Source organism: Leptinotarsa decemlineata, unplaced genomic scaffold (assembly GCF_025532065.1).
Source record: "Leptinotarsa decemlineata unplaced genomic scaffold, Ldec_3_MD MMD2_tig00005503, whole genome shotgun sequence".
NCBI classification, from domain to species: Eukaryota; Metazoa; Arthropoda; class Insecta; order Coleoptera; family Chrysomelidae; genus Leptinotarsa; species Leptinotarsa decemlineata.
The window spans coordinates 38997-51789 of NW_027412629.1; the positions used below are offsets into that span (position 1 = coordinate 38997).

General features: G+C 33.7%; 1 protein-coding gene across 1 annotated transcript in view; it reads right to left on the bottom strand.

Annotated features, from left to right (window-relative positions):
• Window positions 1-8915, bottom strand: part of LOC141484347 (uncharacterized) — a 35144-nt gene extending 26229 nt beyond the window's left edge. The window contains exon 1 of the mRNA XM_074179404.1: window positions 8662-8915. Within this exon, the coding sequence (XP_074035505.1) occupies window positions 8662-8758 (97 nt within the window). The 5' untranslated portion in view covers window positions 8759-8915. The remainder of the gene's footprint in view (window positions 1-8661) is intronic.
• Between the last annotated feature and the right edge of the window lie 3878 nt (window positions 8916-12793).

A 12793-nucleotide genomic window follows, 5' to 3' on the forward strand; every position in this document is an offset into this window, starting at 1 on the left:
ATGAATACAAGTATACAAGAATACAACAGTGAATGATGGACTTGAAGAGTGTTATAAGGCTTCTAAACGAATAAAAAATCTGAAAAATACTACTACTATGGGTGGGAAACAAATCTACTAGCATTCTTGGTCAATATTACAACACTACGTAATCAGATGAAATTTGAGATGAAGAAAGGAGCAGGCCTGATTAGCCGAAAGAGACAGCCTCTAATCGAGTACATTGGGATGATTCAGAATAGGCTTTCAATTCGCGTATCCGGACTGAAGTGATTAGTAATCTCAAGCATAAGAATCCTGCCTCATTTTTTATCGACTGTAAGACCCTTTTTGTGAGACTAATTCAAAATGCATTGAAAAAAGATGCATTTTTAAAGTTAATATGACATTCGGTTGAGAATTTGTGGTTGTCAAAGGCGATCGAATCTTCAACGAACATAAGTATTTCTCAATATCTCACGCATACATCCATAGTAACACTGATATGAATGTGTGGTTTGAGGAACTTGTTATGGAGCCAATCATGATAAAGTTGGAAGAGTTTCAGGAACGTGACGGAGGTTAGACGTTGAAAGCAGTAGTAAATTTGGGGGTTACCGTAAACAAATTTGTGCCGCAGAGAGGTTCATCATACATTGAACTGCCTTCTCAAATCAAACGAGCTTCGCTCGGGCCATTGTTTCGGCGTTGTATCCAGTTCCCCATGGACAACATTCAGATCACATCCTATCTTATCCTGACTATTCAAAAGTTCTGAAGTTGTAAGGTATTCACTTTCCGATGACAATTTCAGATAATCTCTCAGTCAATGTTTACACGTTGAAACTTTTTAAATCCAAGTATACTGTAATACCGCTAAGGTTGAGCATAGCAAAAGATAAAAGCAAACATGTTAATCTACTCATGATTCAAGACATGTATTGTGATGAAAGATGTGAGGATGCAATAAATGTCTATGATGTTACGTCACCAATCAGAAAACACTTTGTTTGGATGAAAGATCTATCTAGTTTGGTGAGTAATCAATTCGACAACCATAATAGAAAAAAATATTTTTGCCATAGGTGTTTTCACTGTTTTTCCACGCAAGCTTTGTTAGATAAACACCTTGAAGACTGCTCAAAAACAAAGGAATGCCTACCAAAATCACCTATGGAGGGAAATATATTTTGAGGTTCAAAAATTTCAAAAATAAAATAACATCGCCTTCCGTCATATATGCTGAGTGTATTGGTATTTGAACAAGATGGCAATAAATATCAACGACACATTCGGCATCTATTGGATATTATGTGAAACGCTCTTATGATGATACACTACTATCATTTTATCGATCATTTCGTGATAAAAATTGTATGAAATGGTTTGCAGACGAGATAGGTCAGTTTGCTGAAGATGTTGCAACTGTGTTGCCAGCCAGGAAACATTTTTTCAGGCAGCAACTCATGACAAACCATTCAATATATCAGACAAAATAGTCTGATATATTGAATGGTTAGAATCGTCTAATACCTAAAAATAATTAATCGATGACCATCACACAATGAGTGCATTATAAACTATCAAGATGATCAAACAATTCCATCGTGTCTCATAACTTATCAGGGTATGATGCACATTTTGTTATAGAAAATATTGCATTGGATCTCAATGGAAGTGTCGCCGTTTGGCCGATAACAAAGGAAAAGGAAATCCAAAATATTCTTCAACAAACCTATAATGTTGGAATGGTAGTACTGGATTGGGCAAAATTGACCACATATAATTTCCATTATGAGTACATGGTTCCTAGGTATAGAGAAAATTTTTGCGCAGTTCATACTGACACGGACAGTTTGATTTATGAAATTATAAATTATGATCCATATGATATGATGAAAAATGATTGTCAACAGTATTTCGATACTAGCGATTATCAATCAGATATCATTTACAATATTCCCCGAGCGAATAAGAAAGTGAGTGAATTGATGAAGGATGAGAACCACGGAAACCTTATGCTCGACTTCATTAGACTCAGATCTAAATTATACTCAACTAAAACTAGAACGTCAGATTTGTCATCTTTTTTGATACATGAATGTATATATGACACGTCACATTTTACAAAAGATATTTTATCTTATAGCATTTATATCAATAACAGCACATGTTACACAAAAATATTATTTTCATACTCTATCAGGAAGTAAAAACAACTTGTTACCAAAAAGTCTTTGACTTTTTTCTTGAATATGAGAAAATATGTTTAACTTCTGTGCTGTTGATACATTTTGCCCCAGCATAAAGTGGCGAACCTCTGTACTCATTATGGTTTATTTTTCCCTGATGGAAGTCGTTTCTCCGACTCGTTTAATGACAGTGAATTTTCTAATTTCTTGTTACCAAAAGGGAATGTACATGAACGTAGCTTAATATTTTGTGAAGATAAATGCATGGTAATGTGAAAAATGTTTTGTCTTGGAATGTTTTCTTACAAGATTCTCTGTATTTAAGATCAAAAATTAGTCTAATGAAGCGTTTTTGCCTTATAAAGATTTTATTTATTTCTGATGAGCGTCCCCAAAAGGTAATATTTATATTAAGCTCAAAATACACTAGACCATAGTATATATCCAAGAGATCATGTCTCAAAAAATGTAATTTCATTGTTAGGAAGGCAAAATACGTTTTTCAGAGAGGTGCACAAGTATTCGATGTGATTATTGAAAAACAATTCATTGTCAAGTTGTGTTCCAAGGAATTTTCTATTTTCTGTTGTTTCGATACCTAGATTTATTTGGGAAGGGCGCTGATACTGGATAAATGTTGTTTTATTTCCATTATTTATTAAATGATTATTTCTACACCAACATTCGAATTCATTGATTACTAGTTTCGTTTCATTTTCAATTTCATTCAGATCTGGGGACGTCACAGTGTTGTGTCATCGGCATATATGAAAACTCGACCCTCGAGAAAATCCTAATATTTAGTTTCAAGGTTAAACCAAACTTCACCATCAGATTTTGCCAGTGTGTGGAAAAAAAGAGACCAAAGTGTGGCGATACCCACATTTCAATTGAAGTTACGTCAATATCATCTACTGTGTTGCTTCAAATTGTAATGTAATTATATTTCAAGAAAAATATACTGCAGCATTTTGAATCATCATTAAGTATGTGATACCTAGTTCATGTTAGACTTGCATATGCGTGAGAAATGTCTGTTCTCCTGTGAAATGTTATTTGTTGAGTCTGCGCATCTGTTTTGGGGCAGATAATAACCTTGCATTTATTTCAAATTCAAACCAAACTCGACGGGTCAATCTGGCAATGACAGGTGAATTAATTTATCTTCGATCAAAGTGATGGCACATCCTACTTTTCAGTTATAGTTACGCTGATTTCATATGCTGTGAAGGTCGAAACGGAATGCAAAAGCTACGTGCAATATCAAAATCGACAAGTTTTTGACATACGGGACCAAGAAATACAGGCACAAACTATAGAAAATCGGCTCATCAAAGCAGTTGTCTCTTTCGACAATTTCTAAATTCTAACCAAACCTCAAGATTTTTCCAAACCCACCTATATTTATTTCTCTTCCGCATATGTATTCTGTAATTCAATTTCACTCTCTTCAGTGTTTTCCGTACATAAAATAGACCTAAATAATAACTGTTTTGTTTATTTGTCATCATGAATATAACATTGCACAAGATTCAGATCTCAAATCCTATTGGATAGTTACAAGCAACAAGAATTATTTCTCTGAACTCTCATTTCTTATCACTTGTGCTTTATTGGTTTGTTTCATGTTGAATCATTTGAATACATGCAATGAACTCTTCTCATTACTCATCTCTAATTATTTTATAACCTTCAACTTTGCAGTCCGACGCGGGCCTCAATAGTTCAATGAGGTTCCAAAGCGAAAATGTGAGGTCAAATTTTACTATAATAGGGAGAATTTCTGTCAATTGTTATATTTATCCAATTTGCCCTAACCATACCTTGGCACAACTCATGTTGATAATTTTCAGATTAATACTTCATGAGATTCTACAATATTATCTATACAAATGCACGTTATTTAACTCTCTTCAGTTCACCCTACTTTGCTACCCACTAGAGATGCCTGACGTCACAGCCAAGCCCACCTTCTAACTGGATGCGATAACAGATGTCAATACGAACAGGCAGTGGTCGTTGCGCTCTCGGAGAGGGCAGAAGTTTGCACAGTCCTCGGCCACCTGCATGTCACCATCGATAGCGAGGCTAGAGCGATGCGTTACGTCACAGTCTTCACTGCTTCGAAAGAGGTGAGGGCACACCGATGAATACGCATTACTCAGCCGCACGTTGTGGAGTGAACATCTCGCTCTCTTACCGTTGAACGGTTGATGCTGTGACGTCACACCATTACTAACTTGGTGGGCTCACATCGATGGAACATTCATTACTTGAAGGATCTTCGAAGTATGCAGACGTATGTTTGTACATAGACAAGCACATGATGAAACCCTGTACCGTGCATTTTCACACACACACACACCAATCAAATGTAATTACGTCACTATGTCACACCCACACACACACACACACACGTACACACACACACACACACACACACACACAAAATCTCATATGAAAAAAATTCTGAACGATCCATTCACCAGACCCTTCAAGGTCACATCGCCTTGATGTTACTAAACAACAACAAAAAGAAAGCAATTAATACGTCATAGTGGTGGGGGGAGGCCCAGACCATGCTGTTCTCTGTGATGTACACATACCACCTATGCACCAGACATATTTTTCAAGGTCATATGCACCAGACATATTTTTCAAGGTCACATGAGTCGGTCTAGGTCATCCACCCCACGTGGCGTCATAGTGGTTGGGGGAGGCTCAGAACGAGCTCAAATCTCCTACTCGAATCACCAGATTACCAACAAACAGTATTGTTTACACCTCATGTGTTTTATTCAAAGTCACATTTAAAGTTCTTGCTGGTGTTTAATGTCTTGCATAATGAAGAACAATATGAGGAATTGTGTGTTCTGACGATATTGAAGAGGGCTGCAAAAAGAAGTTCAATTGAGATGTTACCAAAGAATCTGCTCAGCAGTACGACATCGCATATTCTAATTTTTTTAGCTGGTGTAGACTTAAAAACGTCGAAGGATATTTCAGGGAAACCGTCTTCTTAGCCTATCTAGAAGAGAAATCAAAAATATGGATCGATTGCGCTCGTTTTAAAATGGTGTTGATACAAGCAAATATTTCAAGGTAATAGCTTTCTTAAAGCGGAAAAATGAAAGTTATAGGCCCAAAAAATCAAAAACTCTTACGTTTGAACAAGTCCAGAGGTTTATAAATGAGGCACCAGATGAAAAATATTTGATGATAAAAGTTGCTACTATTTTCGGAATATATGGACCCTGCCGGCGTGAAGAGCTGTGCCATTTATTAATAGAAGACATTAAATTAATGCATACATAATTGATTGTCCAAATTCTAAATATAAAAACGAAAATAGGTCGCTCTTTTTGTATTGTTGGAAAAAACCTTGATTATTTTAATAAAACGTTGCATTACACCCTTCTGTTATCAATCATCAACGTTTTTTTCTGAAATACTCAAATCATAAATGCAGTGCCAACCCAGTTGGTATTAACACGTTTGGGAAAATGCCCTCTACTATTGTTGAGTATCTGAACCTCCGGAAACCAAAAGAATATACAGGTCAATGTTTAAGAAGGTCTTCTGCCCTTTTGCTAGCAGAATCAGGAGCTAATATAACGGATAGTGAGACGCACGGAAGTCTACAACGGAAGCTGATGGTTACATCGATCAATCTATTTTTTATAAAAAGGCTATTGCTGAAAGAATAATCCCAACGCTCTATAGATAAAGCGTTGCATTATCATCCTCTTCACTTCAAGAATTAAATGTGAATGCCCATGAAATTGTCAACTCAGATAGTTCAAATATATTATAAGGCTCTTCAACATCACAAGGTAGTTCTAATTGTACTTTTCATAAATAATAATAATAATAATGTAATTAATGTATAAGTCAAATGTCAGTTTGACGTCTGAAATTTCAGTGCAAAAAAATTATCGAATTTTGAAGTAGAACCCATGTATATTCACTGAATTGATACTTTGAGATATCCTATGGTTGTAAGAGGTAGCTGCAACAAATATCTTTGAAGAAGCGGAAGCATTATAATCCCAATAATTCGTGAAATTCCATTTGGAGTTAACATGTTAAATTCTCTATCATAAACATGTAATGTTTCTTGAGAATAAAGCATCACTATCAGTGATATAATGCATTTGTAACAGAATTTAATTGTATCTATATCTATTGTTCATGTTAAAACTCCTTTGGAAATTGAATAATTATGTTTTGTTCATTGCTATTTGGCCGAAAAAAATCGTGGTTAAAATACTTTCAACACTAGTGTTAAAAATATTTTTAACACGCTACTTTATAAACATCATCTTTTAATATTCTTAATAACCATTAAAATGTCACTTTCTACGACAGTTGTACAAACAGGATTGTTTTATGAAACGTTAACCACTTAAGAAAGCTAAGTATCAATATTTAATTTTTCAATTGATTTTTTTTCAATTTGTAGCAAAATTTATGAATACGACTAGTTACTGACTAATTTGACTTTCTAGTAGTATATATCAATCACGCAGTAACTTTTCGGGGTGAACTTTTCAGATTCTCCTTTACACACTTCAGCAAATTCTCTAAACTCTGTATTCTATTCCATATGAAGTAATTCATCTCAAAATATAAATGGTCTAGAAATACTGAAGTGGAATTTCCAAATGAATACCAGAAAAGGAAAATAAAAGTCAGAAAATGGCTGATTATGTTACCAGATTTCTTTTTTTTCTCATTATGTGAACGAATCGCCAAATATTAAAAAAATTGAATCAGGAATTTTTTTCTAAAATACAGTACGGTCAGATCAATCAAATGATTTGTTTGAAATTTTTTTCAAAAGTCCCATTCCAACAGTCCATATTTTTATCATTCACTTTTTCAAATAGGAATTAGTTTAGAACAACTCCTCATGAACAACGTGACGGATGCAATACGGGCTGATAAAATTAATGCAATTCTGGTGTGTGAACAAGTGTTTTTATTTTATTCATTCTATGCTTCAGAACTAAACTTTGGCGTTGGTGCGCTATACAATCAGGTCGTAGTAGACAAGAGATTCTTACGCATTCGGAGGACGGAGGCAAAATATTTGAAAATTATGGAAGTACACGTAATTTCATCAATTGCATTTTGGATATGGCGTATTTACATTGGTGGTATTTCCATAAAAGGATAAAAATATTAACTCAGAAAATTCATTTTCAAAACCAAAATTTTGTGTTCAGCCAGCTCGATTGATATTGCTCAAAAATAACAAAAGTTGAGTTAAAAAAAATGGGTATTTATCTGAGAAAATTTTAGATCGAGTGATATTTGTGAAAATTATTTTCTGGATTCTCAGCTGAATACATCGACATGAATATGAAATTGAATCAATTTTGTTAGTGATACACATATGTCAATTTCATTGCTGTCGGAAGAAGGACTTTATCGAAATGATACTTCAAAGAGCTCAACATTTTGTCGATACATCTCCATTTTTCAACATAAAAAAACTTCCTTATTTAGCAGTACCACGAGAGCAGACAGCATCTTCAAAAAGAAGATTAATCTTCTCCTTCTTGAAGATGGTTACTTGGGATAAAATTCCAGTAATATTCAAGAAAGTTTGAGTTTGAGAAAATAGACCTTCAATTGGGAATATTTCAAGATGGAGTAGTATTCCTAAAGGTTATTTTCTGAAATATTCTTAGCTGAATGCATCGATATGAGAACAAAATATCAATTTTCAATTATATGAACGGATTACGTAAATGATTGAACTTGTATTTATTAACAAAATGATTTCATTGCTGATATCTAACGTGCCTTGAAATGAGACCGCAGATCCGGCACTCGACCTAATTGATGCGGCTATATTCATCGTCTGTACATCACCTAAGTAGGTATTCAGTTTAATTTCACTGAATTCGATTTTCATTTCGGTCTCTTGAATCTGTTCATTGTATTTTACACATTCATTTGAGTTGTCTCAGTAGATTTAGGGCCTAGTCACTGTCATACTCATAATACCAAATTAAACCTGTAGGAGCATTTATGCAAACATTCAGAACATTGACAATGACTGAAATTGTGAGAATGATGTATAACTAGGCCTTAAGAGTCACGTATGCTTCAAGAAAATAACACCTAGATAATAATTTCATGGCTTCAATAATTTCATCTATCGCTGTTGGGAAGAAGCGATTTATCACTCTGTTTTCGTGGTCTGGCGTTGAATTTTTTCATCATTTTATTGATTTGAAGGAAATGATCTTCGGAAAACTTTTTTTGACAGCTAAGCCTTCAATTTTTTCATTATTTTTTGCTTTGAACCCTTTTTTAAATCTCAAAAATTTAGAAAATGTTCAAGATCATGATTATATTGTGTAATATTACTCTCGCTAGTGTTTTGATTTTGAAAAATGTTCATAATCATACACCTCTTTCATTAATCAGATTAATTTTCTGTGTTAAATAGGAATAACAATGTCAAGAAATTACCTACCTGGTTCCAAAATTTTGTTTTCGTTGAACTTATACATCGTTGGATGACTTTCGGCAACAATTGTGAAGAAACTAAGAATAAAATACACTTTCAACATACTTTATCAACTAATAAAAACCGTGCAGTGAAAACAATGTCGTTGAATTGAAGTCGAATCATCTACTAAAAAAACTCAATGAAATTTGCGAGAATACTAAAGTGATTCAATGAAATGAGTTGCTTGTCATAGATTAAATTTATAATGATTATTCATTTGGTCAACACATCTCAGTGAAAGTAAAATCCCAACCCACTTATTCTCCACGGTGAACTTCCCATTGAATTTGCTGTCGCAGTTGGTTTCACTTCTTTTTATATATGACGGAGAAACAGAACGATATATACTTTTATTGTTGGAAACAAGCGGACAATATCAATACCGGAGTCTGTGTTAATGGCACCGCACACCTGTCCAGGAAGTATTTGAGATGCTCGTGTCACGAAGTGTTCTGGCGATGCATTGAATTTATTGGAGCTTCTGGAGACACCCTACATTTTGTTTTATAAGAGAGAGGACATTGTTAGATCAAGATCTTCAGATGATGTGGTGCTGCAGGTTTTTTCGGGTTTTCCTGCAGCTGAAAAAGCAAATGCTCCACTGGAATCAATGAAGTCGCCCCGGAGCGCCAATTAATTTTTATTGTTGTTTTTATTTTATTTTTATCAATAATATAATTTTTGTTATGTCAGAATAATTGTGTATTATAATTAAGAAATAATCAACGGACTCAATCGACAAATATGTGTATTACGAGTATGTTCTCGAATAGTATAAAAAAATTGAACAGTCAATTCCGAATATACATGCAAGTGCATAAAAATGGCCACCTTGGGAAGTTAACAATTTTTATCTTGAAAAAATTTAGTACGACTTCGATATTTTTTTCTGAGGAATAAGAGAAAATTCATCTCAGATCAAGTCAAATCTAACGGATTTCCTAATGAAGCCCGATTTATACACATCACACACATTATATAGTAGGGGAGCCCACGATGTAAATTGAGGATTTACTCGAGCGTCATAGAGACATATTAGGTTGCTTAGATGATAAGAAGAAAAAAATGTTATATAATATATACCTTTTCATCGGTAGGGGAATCGGCTATATATTTTTAAATAGTTAAAAAAATACTCTTGCATGGACATACTCGAGCGCGTCAGATATTGATAGCATCAATGTCCTACGTATTTTTAGTAATGTTCGTATGTTAATCTGATCGTTTGCATGATGCGGGTGGTTGTACGTAAGGGTTTGAAGTGAAATGAAAAAAAATTAATCGAGCGTGTCAGATTTTCTAAGGGGGTGTTTAGTGCACCAAAAACAAGCTCTCATTCAATAATCTGACGATTTCGATCTGACGCAAACTCGCGGCCGTTATTATAATGTGCAAAAAAATCACCATTTTGGAAAACTCAAGCGCGTCAGATTAAGATATATATGGTTCATTTTAATGTTCTAGACGTGCTGCCTCATAATCTGACGATTATCTAGAGGGATTCGCCAATATATATATATATATATATATATATATATATATATATATATATATAATATATATATATATATATATATATATATATATATATATATATATATAGGCAATTTTTTTAACTGACACCATTATTGCTATCTCGGAAACGGTACTTCGTACAAGGACAGTTAAGTGGAACAAAAGTTACTTTCCTAGGGATGCAGCACAATGGTATTTTCAGATCCATAGAATCATCAACAGTTTGTGAGATATTTGCAAAAATCTGAAAATGACGGATTTTATTTTTTTTTGCTCTATAGCCTCCATTTTCGATAATATCAAAAAATGACAAAAAACATTTTTGCTTTATTTCATGTGTTTAATAATTTTGGCGAACTAATTTTTCAGTGCAACGTTTCGTTCATTGAATTCCATCATCAATATATTTTTTTAAATACGGACCTGTATATTTTTTCATACATTTTCGTAGACATTATAATTACAAATTCGTTGCTATATCACAACATCTATATATACCGACGTTTCTTCCCGAAACCACATCATCACTATCATTTTTTAATAAGAGCTCGAATTTCCGAATGTTACTGAAATCCAGAGTTCTCCTGTCGATAATGTCGTTCATTGAGATTATAAATATTTGTATTCACTGAAATCCAACTAAATTTCTGTCAGGGTCGTCTTGAAAAAGAGAGACCAATAATCTTTGTATCAGTACCAAGCCATTCATAATTTCCAAATGTCTTTTGAAAATATGTAGCTACCCAAAAATTTTTGTTCAGAAAACGAGGATATCAACAAAAATTAACTGATAAAAATACTGTATTAAAAAGTCAAAAATGATTTTCACGAGAAACATGACAAGCGATAATTTCTTTTTTTGAAGTAAGCCATGAAATAAATGAATGTCAAGTTGATTGTCACACACAAAATAAAAGTTATTCAAATCGTTGAGCGATTTTAAAGGAGAAACATGAATTTTCCCATAACGGATGGTTCAACAGGAATATACATTATCATTGTCGACAAGAAAATAAATATCTACATAGAGTTACCCCTTTAAAAGAGAGATATGATCTTGATTATAAAATTATTGGCCCCCACATTTTTGAAACATCTCTGACCGGAGAATTATACTTGGATTTCTAATCAGGGACTCTAATTGAGTTATTAGAAGATTTGCCACTTAACCTCATAAGAAAATATGAGTATTTCCAACACGACGGAGCTTCACCACATCGCAGGAGAATTTGCAGAGATTTCCTCAATATAACTATGCCAGAAAGGTGGATAGGAAATAATGGTCCTATTGAATGGCCAGCACGTTCACCGGACCTTTCTCTTCTAGATTTTTCGTTGTGGGGCTTCATAAAAGATCAAGTATTCAGAACAAATTTTGGAAATATCGAAGAATTGAAAGATTCAATAAGGAGTGCCTGCATCGCTATCACTCCACAGATGTGGAGTGATAGCCAGCACGTTCACCGGACCTTTCTCTTCTAGATTTTTCGTTGTGGGGCTTCATAAAAGATCAAGTATTCAGAACAAATTTTGGAAATATTGAAGAATTGAAAGATTCAATAAGGAGTGCCTGCATCGCTATCACTCCACAGATGTTAGAGAACTGCCACAAGCACACTATTCCTAGAACAAGTATTTGTTCAAGAAATAATGAAAGACAATTTGAACATTTGATACGATATCGCGTGAGACGGTAACTTAAAAAATGTAACGTGAGACATTCCGTTGTGGTGTTCATTTTCAATCATTTATTATTTCGTTACATTTTCTTTCGCAACTGTCTTTTTTTCAATGTGATGTATAACGATACTGTTAACTACGTGTTACAACAATAGTTTGATATTTGATTTCTCATTGAATAAAAAAAGTTGAATGATAGAATATTGATGATGTGGTTTCGGGAAGAAACGTCGAGAAATACATATGTTGTCATATGTCAAACGAATTTGTAATTATAATGACTATGAAAATGTATAAAAAAATATACAGGTCCGTATTTAAAAAATATATTGATGATGGAATGCAATGAACGAAACTTTGCATTGAAAAATGAGTTCACCTACATTATAAAGCAGATGGAATAAAGCGTTTCTCTGTCATTTTTCGATATTATTGAAAATGGAGGCGGTAGAGCAAAAAAATAAAATCTGTCATTTTCAGTTTTTTGGAAATATCTCAGAAACTGTTGATGATTTTATCTGAAAATACCAGTGTACTGCATCCCTGAATAGGCAACTTTTGTGTTCGATTTAACCGTTCTTGTAGGATCTACCGTTTCCGAGATAGCAATAGTGGTATCAGCTAAAAAATACGGCCTATATATATATATATATATATATATATATATATATATATATATATATATATATATATAATTCTGGAAAATAATTCCATGAATTCTGATAATTCCATATTGACTTCAATTTAAGAGCCACCGACCGTTAGACAGCTGTTTCAGCCTATTGGGCATCGTCACAAAATAGGCAATAAAATCATTTGCTTAGATTCACCAGTCTCCATGACTATTAGGTAAAACAGTATTTCTATTTTCTGCCTTATTGTTGATAGTATCTATCACATT